General features: G+C 32.4%; 2 protein-coding genes across 2 annotated transcripts in view; both read left to right on the top strand.

The window, feature by feature from the left end:
- Positions 1 to 6702: 6702 nt before the first annotated feature.
- Positions 6703 to 7764, top strand: LOC140435799 (uncharacterized). Its single transcript, XM_072524517.1, has one exon. It carries the CDS (start codon positions 6703 to 6705, stop codon positions 7762 to 7764), a length of 1062 nt encoding a protein of 353 aa, XP_072380618.1.
- A 2226-nt stretch (positions 7765 to 9990) lies between these two features.
- SCCRO3 (defective in cullin neddylation 1 domain containing SCCRO3) overlaps positions 9991 to 15799 on the top strand; it is a 65295-nt gene continuing 59486 nt past the window's right edge. Inside the window, exon 1 of the mRNA XM_072525966.1 lies at positions 9991 to 10262. The gene's annotated coding sequence lies outside the window, so the exon portion shown is untranslated. The remainder of the gene's footprint in view (positions 10263 to 15799) is intronic.

Genomic DNA, 15799 nt, shown 5'->3' with positions numbered 1-15799 from the left:
AATGTTCAACCTTTTATTATCGCCATTTATAGCGGAGCTTTTTTTTCTAATGTTTAACCGTTTATTATCGCCATATAGTAGAGCACAGTTTGGGAAACGCTGTACTAGAACATCAATTAGAACATACTCATAGAGTAACGAAGGTTAACTTTTAATCACAAAACATTGTCAGAATTCAGTACTAATAATGAAATTACTGTATACTAAGTAATGGCCCATTGATGCGTTGCTTTTTATTTTAGTGTATTTAACTACTTTGAGTTATGGAAAGAAGGGAAAGATCGCACTCTTGGAGTTTTAGTTACACTAAATCACTGGGCATTTTCTGTTTCAGCCCACGCACTATAGTCATATGCTGCATTAGGTTTCTTATGAGTTGATTTAGGTGACAGTCTAAATGATTTTTTTTATGAATCTTGATTTTTCCTGGATGAAAGTTACTTCTGAATTTTCATGTATAGCTTTTAGGTTATGTACCAGGTTACATTAAGAATCATTATTCGTACTTGTAACTAAATCCTTTAAAATGATCTGTCATGATTTATTTTAGCTGAACTATATGCATATACTATTTTATATAGAAGTAACTTGGTATTAAATATAGTTAACTGAAATATCCTGCTTATTCAACAATACATATTTCATATCATGTGTCCTAGTTGTTTTTTCCTAGTTTCCCAGATTAGTTTTTTATCTAAATGAATTCAGAGATATTTACTTCTTTTTTGCGCAAAAATATGATTTTCGAGGTCAGTCTCTTGTGTGATATAAGTTTGAATTAGTTTAATAATATTCTTAAAATCTTAATGTCTGTTAAGTATGTCTTCTAATTACTAGCATTTAAGGGGTGGGTATTAACTTTTTTTTTTGGCAAACATGATTTTTTCAGGTCATTCTTTTGTGGGATGTACCTATTTTTTTTTTTATAAGTTTGAATTGGTTTTCTAATTATCTTGACGTCTGATGTATTTCTTATGACTGCTGATGTAACTGACTGCTTTTTTACCTGAATAGAATTATTTTTATCTTCTAGGAATGCATTATGCATGTTCACACAATAAAATCTAAACTGAAAAATGAGCCAAACATATTAAATACCAACGTACAATTATTGTTTGATTATTAAAACACACTACAAAGCTTATAAAATTATAAAAGAAAATATTTGTTACTCATATTTTGTTAAAGGAAGTATACTTGTGAAGATGAAAATTTGTTGTCGAATTGTCATGTTAGTTTCCTTTTGCTTTCAATGTTTATAGATCCAGAGTAAAAAATATATGATGAAATTGAAGTATCGTTGCTTTTAAATACGTCAGAATTCTACTTTCTAAACAATGGTGTTTACTTAAGCTTTAGAGTTTTTTCGGTTTATAGAAAATAATCTTATATGACACTGGCTGATCATGATGAAATTTTTAGATCAAGATCTAGTTTTATAGTTAGAAACAATCTATTTAAACTAAGTATTTGTTTGAACAAGTTTATGTCTGAACGTAAACATAACTAACTAATATGTACGATAAAAATAGAAAAATAAATTTTATTTTTATAAATTCCAAAAATCTGTATATGGAAATAAATGTTTTTAATTATAGGAACTACATTATACTGATATTAATCTAGTAATTGTTGTACAATGCTAATAATTAAAATACATATTTATCTTGTCGAAAGAAATATTTACTAAGCCATAAAATGTACATTCCAAATAGTTTTGTACACTTTAAATTAAATGTGTTTAATTAATACTGATCATGGTATTTATTTATAATTTAAACATAACATGTACAATAATAACACAAAACATAAAAAGACAACACTGTTTTTAATTTTCATGGACTATCGTCGATTTGAAATGTTTCGCTGTTCAACAGCTGTTCAAAATTTCTCTTCTGAGGAAGCTGTCATGCAGCGAAGCATGTAGATATTCTGTTGAACCGAAAAAAAACTAGAAAAACCGTGTTGGGTTTTTATGTTTTATTTTATTATTGAACATGAATTTCCATCAAAAAAACCACCAATTCCCGACTTGCGTCAACAATGTGTGTGAGTAAAAACACAAAAGTCAACCGAAAATCGCGAGCAAAACTCAAAAACTATAAGCCAACATCCATAAGTAGTGTAAACAGTAGTAAAAACAAAACGGGATGTGGCTGAGAAAGGGGAAGCATAGCTTTCTTAGCGTCTACGTACGGAGCGATGGTTTTAATTTAATTTATCTGATTCAATTCGGTACCAATCGATTTGGCGCTATTCAATTCCAATCGATTCGATTGAAATTGATTTCAATCGATTCGATTCCTTCTTCTTTCTGTGCACTGCTTGAAATTGATTTCAATCGATTCGATTCCTTCTTCTTTCTGTGCACTGCTCAATTATCGTGCTATCAAATTGGCTATACTAATTTTGTTGACGGCAGCTCTAAAAAGGGATGCAGAGGATCTGTCTAAAACATTCCCTCGGGTTTTTAAGCCATGACGTTCTTCGACCCGGCATTCTTCAATCTATCTTGCCTTGTATTATTATTTGATCCCCTTCCAACCGATTTGATTCCAATCCCATTCAATTTGATTCTATTTTTTTTATTACATTCGATACGATTCGACTCCAATCGATTCTTTTTTTTTATTTTATTAATAAACACACATCGGTCAGATAGCCAAGCGGGCTGGGCGGTCGGTTCTCATTCGCTTCACTGCGAGTGGTTCAGTGGATCTGAGTTCGATCCCTAGCTCGGTGTACGGAAAACAAAAAGGCTAACGCAGCAGTTTAAAAATTCTAAATGAATCTGCGGCTTAGACTATAATATGCTAGTGTCTGATCGGCCTATGTTGGAGCAGTAAGGCAAGAGATAAGGGCTTGCGTCTCGGTGATACTCCTCCATAGATCCCTACCGGAAGGGCGTACCGCCTAAAATACCGGTGTATATATAATAAACACACATGAAACTGCGTTTAAGTCCACGTAGTGTGTGGTCACGTGACATATCGCTACAGTAGTTACACAAGGTTTTATTTTATTATTTTTTTTTTTTCACACCTCTGTGCAATCTACCGCGGTGCACTGCTCAGTCCACAGCCCGCGATAAGAAAGCTTTGCCAGCTATGCTTCCAAATTCCAAAAGGTAAAACGTCACGACCGAACGGCTACGTTGCCGGACTGTGAGATAATTCCACAGCCTACCGTCGAGTGAAGATGGAGAAAATGATGAAAAATTAGTATGGAGAGGAAAGCTATATGAATAGAATAAAAAAGTTATGGCAGAATTAAAATCCCAAGATGTAGCAATAATATCAGAAAACCAAAACACACGAGAAAATAATGGAGGAGCTAGAAAGGGAAGTAAGAACGAAAAATATTTGTATATTATATGAGCAGAAAAGAAGGTGAACAAGAAAATGATATGAAAACTAGTATAAAAAATATTAAAATCCATCATCGTTCTACGACCCTATGTGAGTCCTAGCCTCCTTGAGAATCTCTCTCCAGTTAGGCGAGAGAATCCAATTCTATCACGCCTACGTTACGTCGGTGATACTGCTACCACAGTATAGTTGTTGTCTATACTGTGCTGCTACAGCTACTGCTACTGCAGTTCCAGTCTGGAGTTCAACAGCAGACATCAACTGCAAGAAATTAGAGAGAACAGAGACAGCATGTTACAGGCCAATTGACGGGTCGAGATGGGAAGGCAGAGTGAAAAATTCAACCATCAGAGACAAATATTATTTAGCAATAAACTTGATATTTTATTTTTTATTGTACATATTGCATACCTATTGTACACATTGCATATAAATAAATTTTATTTTGATATTTATTTATTCTATATTTATATATCTATGATATTTATTTATCTATTTTTATTTAAATTAAATTTGTTTGATGTCTAACAGAGCTACCCGTTACAATGTGTCATTTCGCTTATACTTTTTCCATTGTCAATTTGCCAAGCGTCGGCTTTTGAGGTTCTTTGATGTCGATGCCGACCATTGGCGTGGAAATTAAGAAAAGGGATCAGTTATCAAACGCATATTTCAAGAAAAATCATATAATTTTTATTAATTTTTACATAATTATATTCAGGAAAATTTCTCAATTTTTGGGCAGAAATTGTTTAAACAATTTTTTAAACAAATTCAAAATATCACCTTTTGTGCTCCAAAAAATATTTTTTAGGTTTTTGGGTGACTCTAAATAAGATCTATGTCATTTTTCTCAAAAGTTAATAGTTTTGGAGATATAAGCGATTTAAAATCCGAAAAATGCGATACCTAATATGCATTTTCGAGGCTTGAAAAATATGTAAATGAGTATTTTTGAGATTCAAGAGTATCTAAACTAAAGTATCAACATTGATTTTGGTGAGAAATCGGAGCAATATTTTCCGTAGCAGAAAAAGGTGATCTTTTGAATTTGAATTGTTTCCGGCAAAAATGTCCGGCACCCTTCAACCTTCGATTTGTTTAAACGGGGCATTTTTGAATAGGACTCTTCAAAGGACAGAATCAGTTTTTTTTTCAAATGGGAGCGGGCTCACAACACCGAATAAATAACAAATTAATTCTTTCAAATTAAAGCTTGTTAATTTTAGTGATTTATAAGAATATTGGACTTATTATTTAGTTTTTACATAAACCATAATATTTTTTTACAATTATCTGTAAATAATGGCTCATTCTGTCAGAAAATTTTAAAACATTGTCTATCCAGCAATTAAGATAGTCAACTGAAATTTAATTTTTAAACACGGCCTACTGTTAATGCACAAACAGGGTGAATCTTCAATATTTTGCTTCGAGTTAGAGATATCTGAAAAAGTTATTTGGAAAAGATGTTCCAAATATTATTTTAACCCCACATAACAAAGTTTTATGTCGCACTTTTACTTTTTTCATTAATTGAAGAGCTTATTTCCAGTGTCTTAAATCCAAAATTTCGATTTTTTAAATTTTCTTTTTTTAAACTTTATAGATTTCTTTAAGTCTAGAATAAAGTTATATGTACCAAAACAACTTCTTATTTACCATTTAAAAGTGCATATGAAAATTGTAAAATTGTATAATTTGTATGTTAAATTTGTATGAAAATCTGTAATTTCATGGATTTCATTATATGGATGTAAGACACTTTGGAAATAAGCTCTTCAATTGTAGTCAGGATTCTAAAACGGACAGTTGGCTGTCCCGAGATGCATCTTTAGACAGCCAATTGTAGATTTAGGATCGAGATTACAAATAATACTGAAAAACTAAAATTGCGAATTTTGTCATGAAATTTGGTATGTGCGTTTACAATAAGTGGAACAACTTTTCCAAATAAGTTTTTCCGATTTCTCTAACGCGAAGCAAAATATCGAAAATTTACCCTGTTTGTGGATTCGCAGTAAGCCGCGTTTAAAATTTAAATTTCAGATGACTATCTTAAAAAAATGTGCACTAACAACATGTATGACTGTGCAAAATGTCAAATCTGTATGTATTTTAGTAGCTGATATATAGAGTTGTCTTCATCTTAAATGCGACACACTGTATAATAATGAATACTAGTGTTCAAGATGCATCGCGATAGCTGTAAAGAAATTAATTAGAAGGACTGAAAAGAATCGTCAGTGTGCCTGTAAAATTGTAAACTGTTCGCTGAATAACGTCTTTTGCAGCAGTGTCAATCCTACCCAATTTTTTATTTGGTCGCTTTCGTTTTAAGGAATGATCTGTAACTGTGCCTAATTTAATAATTGTATATATCGTCTTATACCCGATTTTTTTAATACATGAATTCTCGAAACAATTGCATTATCAGCCATCCCAATATTTTCTTTTTTCAAACACTCATACATATTTAAAACTATTCTTTGGGATTGTACGTGCAAATCTTTATTTTTTAATTCAGAGCTGTCATTAACATAATTGTCATTATTTATTGATAACACAGAAGTTGATGCATCTTAAAAAATGCCATCCTAGAAAAATATAATATTACTTATAACTTATATTACCTATACCTTATAAGCCTCCGCCTCTGCAATAGGAAATATTTTAGTGTATCGCATAGCCAGACAACAGGTGTTCATTAGAATTTATGGCTGTGCGCTTCGCGCTGTTGCCATAATGCATGAGTTTAAAATTAGTGAATATAACCTTAATACCATTATTAATATATCTGCAATTTTTCATGTTTCCAGGTAAGGTATAAAATCAATTAAATTTGGAAAAAAATAATACAATTCTTGAAACCGTTTTTGAGAACTTGGATTCTTAAAAGTTGTCTGATTTCTTAAAAGTCGATCATTATATCTATAAAAGTATTACCGCTAAATTCACCAACAGGGCAACGTCGAACGTTCAAATTCTCTCCAGACTACAATGTTGCCAATATTCGAAAATTACTTAGAATATAAGTAATATATACAAAGTTCACGGTTGCTTTAATTCATTAGTGAAGAGTCCATGTAAATATTAGTACCTAGTTAATTAATTTATATATATATTTTTGAGAATAAGTTCATATTATTTTTTAAGAGTGTCGTTCGTTGACTAGCAATTGAATAATAACGAATAGAGAATAGAGAATATTTTTTAAATATAACCTTAGGAATTTTAGGAAATATGTCTGACAACCTTGATTTGAAAGGCGGTCTCTTTGATACCAGAATAAGACATGTTTATGTTGGAAAATTATTAGTGGATGTACTATACCATGATATCGTGGGACGTATTGTTGTCCTGTTGGAAACCCATTAATGATAGAATTATGACTGCCAGATTTTATACCAGATACCGTAAGATAACAGTGATTCAATGCTATGCTCCCACAAACACATCTCTCCACGAAGAAAAAGACATTTTCTACGAACAACTAGAACAAACGACCCAACAAGTAAACCAAGGTGACATACTAATAGTGATGGGCGATATGAACGCTAAAGTTGGAGAAGACAATATTAACTTAGAAACCGTAATGGGCAAACATGGCCTAGGAATGATGAATGAAAACGGAGAGCGCTTTACAAATTTTTGTTCCAGTCATAGTTTAGTTATTGGTGGAACGATCTTTCCACATAAAAATATTCACAAGGTAACATGGACTGCACCTGGCCATACAAGAGAAAATCAAATAGACCACATCGCTATATCAAAAAGATGGAGATCATCTCTTCTTGATGTACGTAATAAAAGAGGAGCAGACATCGCAAGTGACCATCATCTCGTAATTGGTACCATTAAAATCAAGATGGCAAAAAACAAAACCACGCGAAACACCAAGAGACCAACATACAATCTAGATAAACTAAAAACGGTCCCAGGAAGACATATGTTTAGAGAGGAACTTCAACTAAAAACAAGAGAACGTGAAATAAACAGCTGGGAAGATTTCGCAGATGTTTTGACAGAAATAGCTGAAGACAAACTGGGTAAAAAAGAGAAAGATAGAAAGGAATGGATATCAGATGAAACATGGAATCTTATCGAGGAAAGAAAACAACGAAAAAAAGATATCCTGCAAGCAAGAACTGTAGAAAGAAGAGCACACCGACAACAGGAATATCAAACAATAAATAAATCAGTTAAAAGAAAAGCAAGAAGAGACAAAAGAAGGTGGGCTGAAGAACTTGCAAAACAAGCAGAAACAGCTGCACAACACAACAGAACTAGGGAGCTTTACCAAATTACTAGACGACTAACACAAAAAGGGTCCAACTGTTCGAACATTGTAAGATCCAAACAGGCGAATTGCTTACTACAACAGATGACCAAGTAGAGAGATGGAAAGAGCATTTTCAGGAGATGCTAGGTATTCCCAGAGATAACGCAGACGAAATAGTCGAAAACCCGCAGAATATAGACTTGCATATTTCTTGCGAGGCCCCTTCCAAAACAGAGATAATAGCTGCTATCAAATCTCTGAGAAACAACAAGTCACCGGGAATCGATAACATTGCTGCTGAAATGCTTAAAGCTGATCCGCATCTAACTGCTGAACTTTTGCTCCCCATAATCCGAGAGGTGTGGGAAACAAACCACATTCCAGCGGGCTGGAAAAAAGGTAACATTATCAAGCTTCCAAAAAAAGGCAACCTCACACTGTGCAAAAATTGAAGAGGAATAACCTTGCTTACTGTCATAAATAAAATTTTTGCGACCATCATACTGAAAAGAATAACAAACAAGGTTGAGTTTCGAGCTAATCAAGCAGGCTTTAGGCCAGGATCCTCCTGCATAGACCACATTAATACTGTGAGGGTAATAATGGAACAATAGGTTGAATGGAACACACCCCTATACATGGTTTTTGTTGATTTTGAACGTGCCTTTGATAGCTTGTCTCACGCTGCTCTATGGAAAATTTTAGAGCTAAGAAACATCCCGCAAAAAATTATTTCTATTATAAAATCACTATATACTGATGCGAAATGCAGCGTGACACACAATGGGATCAACAGTGACGAATTCAACGTACTTACTGGAGTTAGACAGGGATGCGTGCTTTCTCCGTTTCTTTTTAACATAGCTATAGACTATGTTCTCTCCAAACTAGACTCCGACACAAGAGGGATACAATGGACGTTAACCACACGCCTAAGCGATCTAGAATACGCGGACGATATCTGTCCATTAGGTCAAAGGTTCCAAGATCTGGCTTACCAATTGGAAACACTTTCCACTGAAGCCAATAAAATAGGTTTAAAAATCAATATTAGTAAAACCAAGTCCATGAGAATAAATGCAAGGAACAACACGCTATTTATTATCGACAATATGCAGATTGAAAATGTGGAAAACTTTACGTATCTTGGAAGTGTCATAACAGAAAACGGAGGTACAGAAGACGATATTCGTATGAGGATACGAAAAGCTCAACAAGCTTTCAGCACGCTCAACCCTGTTTGGAGATCTGGCGAGTATACTACAAGGACAAAGATCCGAATATTCCGATCAAATGTCATGTCTGTTCTACTCTACGGATGTGAAACCTGGAAAGTGACAAACACCCTCACAGACAAACTGCAGGTCTTTGTTAACAAATGTCTACGAAGAATTGTTCCTATATTCTGGCCTAACACCATCAGAAACGACGATCTGCTACACCTGACCGAACAAAAGAGGGTACAAAATGAAATTAAGTCCAGAAAGTGGGGTTGGATTGGTCACACACTCCGAAAAAATAGTTGCAGTATCGCAAAGACTGCCCTAGAGTGAAATCCCCAAGGGAAAAGAAAAAGAGGTCGCCCAGTACAAACTTGGAGAAGATCCATCATGGACGAGATAAGAGGCCAAGGAAAGTCTTGGAATGAGGTGAAGGCCTTAGCGCAAAATAGAACCCCATGGCGCGTTTTCACTGAAGCTCTATGCTCCACTTAGGAGTTCAAGAACCTTATATATATATATATATATATATATATATATATATATATATATATATATATATATATATATATATTGTTGTCCTGCTCTATTAATAAGTTGGTTTTCTTTGTATGGTAAGCTCAGGAATCTGCTTCGTTAGAGACTTAATCTACAGCTTTCTGTTGGTTATGAATATTTTGTTCAACTTTGCTACTAATGATAGCGTAGTCTAGTCTCTGGGATAAAATTATTTCTTATAATTACATGGCATTGATCTACTACTATTTGTTCATATACTTGAACCTATAAGTAGTCCTTGCAAAATTTGAATTCACTTTGAATTTTGGGGATTAGTTTTAAGGAAATGGTAAAACGCGAAGAACACTGTTGCTACTAACTGTAAGTTGCCTGTATTTGGCGCAATTTGGGGATATAAATTTATTTAGTTCAAATTCTCGTTATAAACAACCTTCGGGAAATATTTCTACAACAATTTAAGGTCCAACTCAACTCACGACAACCAACTACAAATATATTGGCAACCCAACCCAACCAACCCTAAACAGATCCCAACTGGGCTAGAAAGTGTGAGATGAATCAATAGCGGTAATAAAACGTCAGTTAGACAGAAAGCATGACTGTGACAGGACAGGTCACTCTGCATTTTGGGGACGATGGTTATCAAATATAAACAAATTTGTTATGGCTTTTCGTATAAAAGCACATAAAAGTAGCCGTGCACCTTTAAAACTTTCCTGGATGTTTTTATTTTCTTTTATATAGAAGTAGTTTAGTATTTACGAAACAAATTAATAAATAATGGAAATCACATCAACCACAGTGCCATACTCTGAATCTAGAATTCATAGTTGACTGGAGAATTAATTTCAGTCTGTAACACAATTTTTGGAGGTAAGTCCTAGAGATAAATAAATATAACTCATTAAGTTGCAATGGTTTCTTATTGTCAAGTCAGACAGGATAACAATATAAAAATTAGTATATTACCATGATATTATATACTCATAGTTTGATGACATTAAGTTTTATACTTTTGTTTTTACTGTTTAAATATTCCACGTTCAAATCGGAAACAGAAAAATATTTACACTTTTAAAATTTTATTGTTGATGTTAGATGTTAGATTAATTGCTTAATGGAAGTGTTTGTGAAAAAATATTTGTTTTTTTTTACTAAAAACATTTTTTATTCTATTTTTGTACATCAATGATTTTTGTGAGTATATTGACAGTTTTAGTGCATATTCACATTTTGGGGAATGTTGTTTATCATGTTTAATTTGTTAAGTTCAGTAAAAATATTTTCTACCTATTCATTGTTAGTTGTTTCATTTAATTACTTTTTTCCTTTTTAAAATTTGTATTGGTCTCTACAAAAAGAATTGTATAGCAAGTTGTAATTAATTGTAATTACTGTAAAGCTTTGCAAAATTTCTTAGTAAACAATTTATTGCATTTTCTATTATTGCTTTTACTTGAATGTAATCACAGCAGGAGGTAATAATTAATTATCATTTTCTGACTAGATATGTATCCTAGAGGCTCAAACAGTAGGAAAAACAAACATATTATCAATTGAAAAATTCTTGCTTAAAACTTTGTATTTATAAAAATCATTGTCTAAAATATGTTTAAAGAAGTTCTAGTTTACTTAGTTATTGTTTTCATTATTTATCATCACAGTAAAAAAATATTGATTAGTCCCCAGCGACAAGAAGATATTCACATATTACTAAATACCTTTCTAAACTAATAACTGTAGTATAACAGTAGAGTCCATGTTTTGTAATATTTTTGAAGAAAAAAAACCATTATTCTGGCTTTTCTGTCCTTTTGAAAAACAATTTACAGTATCCTTATACAGCCCTTGAATATTTCTTGTAAAACACTAAACAATCAAGCTATATAACAGTTATGTACTAATAACTCATGTTGAATAGGAAAAATTTTACAGTTATGTCTAGTGCCAATGCCGCAACTGTTTTAAAACTACATTCTGAAACTGATTGTAGTTTTAACTAATTTAATTGCACAGGGATTCGCCCACGAGGCGATCTGCCTGACAGTAGTTTTTAACTAGTTTTCAACTGTTATTTTAAAACACATTGTGGGCACTCGACCTTAATCAAAACAAAAGAATCTGAAACTGTTTTCTTGTGGCATGTTCAAGTTAAATATCATGTATATATGAGGTTAAGCCACAGTTGACTATAATGAAAATTACCTTATATATAACATTTTTGATGTTTCAAATTCCACTCCAGAAATTGTTCTCTAAAAGATATTTAAACAATTGTGCGAAGAGTATAATGAAAAATATATGAACTTGTTGTTATATTTTTCACACAATTTTTTAAATACTTACTTACCTTTTTTTAAATATTTTTTTAGAAAGATTTCCGTAGTGGAAATTCAAACATGAACTGTTATTAACAATGAAATTTTCATTACAATTAATTGTGACTTAACTCCATATAAACATAATATAAGTATACCTAAGAAATAAAAAACAAAATAATGAAATGTTGACAAGAGAAAAAGTTAGACTCAGATTAGTTATGCTCAGCTGTAACAAAAACAATAAAACAAAAACCCAAGTATATGTGAATGAGTTCCTTACACAAGATGGCAGAAATTTGTTTAATATGGTCTACAAAACTAAAAAACAAAAAGGTTGTAAATATCTGTGGGTTAGAAATGGGAAAATCTATTTGAGAAAAGAGGATGAAAATCCTCTTATACAAATAACATGTGAGGAAACAATAGTTGGATTACAATAAAATATGAAACAAAATTGCTATGAATCAAAATATTCAATCTTGTTTATTTGATAGTTTAGAAGAGTTTTATAACACAAGTGAGCTAAGTGCTAAATTTAAAATCTTGTATATGAATAGCCACTCAATGAGAAACAAACTTAGTGAGATTGAAATCTTATGTTACTAAATTGTACCTGATATTGTGTTGACATGTTGAATGAGCAGAACAAGAAATGTTGGATTATGAATGATCTTGAAGTGCTTCTAAATGTTAAAGCTTTTTTCTCTGTAAATCAAAGTATACCTACTAGGGTCACAAGTAATACAAAATCACTTATAGACTATACATTCACCAATACTAAATCAAATCATGAACTGGCAGTTGTAGAAACATGTACCATGGATCACTGAATACAATTCTTGTGCAGTCAAACACAGTCCAATCAATCTGAACATTATTGTATGTTTATTAGGCTAAATAAAGACAGATTTAAGTGTGAGTTACTTCAATTACTGGACAAAAATCTAGGGCGACCCCAAGAAACCTCATACAAGTTAAACTAAAAAATAATTTTCGAAAAAATAGTGCCCAGTGGTTTAATGTTGACATACTAAAATTAGTACAAGAAAGAAACTATCAGTATAAAATGTTTTAGATGTACCTCAATAGTAACTATTGACTTCAACTTTATAAAACATCTCAAACTACACTCACAGAAAACATTGAACAGAGAAACAGAGAATTTTATCAAATGAAAATAACAGCAGCTGAAAATGATCAAAAAAAAATTTGTAGTATACTAAACACCATAATACATAATAAGAAGCTAACAAAAAACCAACAACTATTTCCAAACTTATAATAGACAATTTAGTTATTGATGATCCTAACCTCATCTCTAACAAGCTCAATAACTACTTTGCTACAGTTGGTTCGGAACTTGCTCAGGCCATTCAACCCTCTGGATATGTTCCACCCGGACCACCCTTAATAAACAACATTTTTTCTTGGAGTTTCACAACAAAGGAGGAATTTGAAGATGTAATAAATTGAAGGGTAAAACTGCATGTGGACTAGACAAGTTATCAGTTGTTCCAGTGTTCCCAGTGCCCTAAAAATGGGAAAAGTTGTTCCAGTATATAAAGGAGGTGACTTCTCAATGTCTAGTAATTATCAACCCATTTCACTTTTACCAGCCTTATCCAAGATTCTGGAAACATGTGTAAATAATAGAATTATGCACCATTTAGATAACGAAAATTTCTTATATAACAGCCAATATTATAACAAATATTATTGATACAGTTGATAAAGGCCAATCTTGTATATTTGTATCGGTTGACTTGAGGAAAGCCTTTGATACAATTGATCACAAGCTGTTATTATCTATATTGGAAACTTTAGGAATAAAAGGCATAGTGTTGAAGTAGTTTAATGATTGCCTATCAGGAAGAACACAACTTACCTTTGTTAACAGGGTGAATAGTCAACACTGTTCCTTATTTATGCTAGTTCATTTTCAACATTACAACTAAGAGGTACACTAAAAATGTATGTCGATGATACCTGCCTTGTATACTTTACCAAAAATCCCAATGAGGCAAAAAATGATGTTGAGTTTGACTTACAGATGGTGAAGGGATGGTTAGATCATTATAAACTTACCATTAATGCAGATAAATCAAGTTATATGGTGATAACAAGGAGAGAAGAGTGGCAACAATTATTGATAGTGCTTGAATCAAGGCCTTTACAAAAAGTGGAATGTATTAAATATTTGAGACTGTACATTGACCATAGACTTACTTGATAGTATCACATACAACATTTATGCAAAAAAATCTCACCTGCAATAGGAGTTCTTGGAAGAGCAGAAAATTATGTAGACATTAAATATAGGAAAGATATTTATTACAGTTTAATACATAGCCATGTCACCTATTTAACTCTAATTTGGGGAAAAGCCACACATAACCATCTTCATGCTCTTTTTGTGCTTCAAAATACAGCTATTAAACAATCTTTAGATTACCAAGACTCTTCCCAACACAAGAACTATATCTACCCAATAAGATTATGGATATTCAATCAATATATATATATATATATATATATATATATATATATATATATATATATATATATATATATATATATAGGTACTGGTGTAAATATTGTTATTAAATTTAATTTAATAACAATATTTACTTTAATATTAATTTAATTAAAATAATTTAAAATCTGATGGTAAACACACAGAAATATTTCTTGCTTTTAAAAATCATCAAAAACTAGATAGTACATATTGATATACTTTTAATAGTCTAGTGGTATTTTTATATCCACATTGTGTTTTCATTTTAATGGACTTTTTGAGATAATTCGGTTATTTCTAATCTGAAAAGTTTCAAGATTCCATTTCTAATGAGTTATTAGATGAAAAAAATTGCTGTGCATACAAAAATTCCAAAGGAAATCAGAATATATATATATATATATATATATATATATATATATATATATATATATATATATATATATATGTATATATATATAGTCATCTTTATTGATCCTTTAAGACATTCAAAATAAATGTATAGGATACGTCACTACAGAATTTGGTATAAAAAAAATATTAATGTGTATAATACAATATTCACAGTGTAAAAAAAATTGACAAAACATAAATATATAAAATAACATTTTTACAAGTGTTGTGAATTTATTAAAAGGTTCAATATTTATAACACTTACGGATTTAATTTATTTCTTTATTTATATTAACTTATCTGACAATAATTTATTATATCCGTACGTAACAAATTCGCTAGCGCGGGTCTTGAGAATTAACTGTCCCTTCCAAATAAAGTTCCGTTATTATATACCAGTGCCGTTATCTCGAAAACTCTAAAACCTTCGATGGCGAAACGGTAAAGGCAAACTGGATTTCCCTCGCATCGGTTCTGGAAGGTCGCTCAGGTAAATCGGAGTCTCTCGTAAATTCTAAAACATATTAGAATATAAACATGTTACAGGTTAAAACTATGACTCATATTTTTACGTAACATTGCCCCCCTCTCAAAAGATGGTTCCTCCTGGAACCTTGTCGGGACTAGAACTGGAACGGTATGCTGGTATCGGCAACTGGACCCTCTTTTACAACTTCCAGTTGTATAAAAATGACAAGGGACGGTTTTCTCTCCGCACAAGGTACTTAGCGGATTGCAACAGACTAACACCTGGACTTCGGTGTCTTTGAAGATCTCCTCCACCATATTTCGGATAACCCTCCAATCTAATTGGCGGCACTCCAACTTTGGCATGGCTAACTTTTGCACGTCGGACTCTAGTACGTGCTCTCTCAATTGAAGTAAGGCTTCCCACACATCTCGGTAGGTAGGTTGGTCACGGGCAGTGTCTTTTGTTACCAGGTAGAAAAGGTAACGTGATGCATCTTGGAGTTTCAAGGTTTTACCGGGAGCTGGCACCTGGCATTGAAGTTCTGCAACTCGACCAAACTTCCTTCGAAAGACGGATGCCAACCCTGGTGCGTCTTTGATACTGGCCGGGATGGTAAGGGCCAGCGAGTAGTCATCGGGGAGCGCGAGTAGATCTTGCTTTTCTTCAGTGGTAACACCATGTCTTGCTTTACCGGTACCTCTATAGGCA

The sequence above is a fragment of the Diabrotica undecimpunctata genome, chromosome 3 (genome assembly GCF_040954645.1).
Source record: "Diabrotica undecimpunctata isolate CICGRU chromosome 3, icDiaUnde3, whole genome shotgun sequence".
NCBI classification, from domain to species: domain Eukaryota; kingdom Metazoa; phylum Arthropoda; class Insecta; order Coleoptera; family Chrysomelidae; genus Diabrotica; species Diabrotica undecimpunctata.
The sequence above is the reverse complement of the archived record's forward strand: the minus strand, read 5'-3'. Positions and strand labels throughout refer to the sequence as shown.

Bases quoted from the DNA above. Each gene is read 5' to 3' on its own strand.
- LOC140435799 (XM_072524517.1), top strand. From the start codon at position 6,703: ATGATATCGTGGGACGTATTGTTGTCCTGTTGGAAACCCATTAATGAT.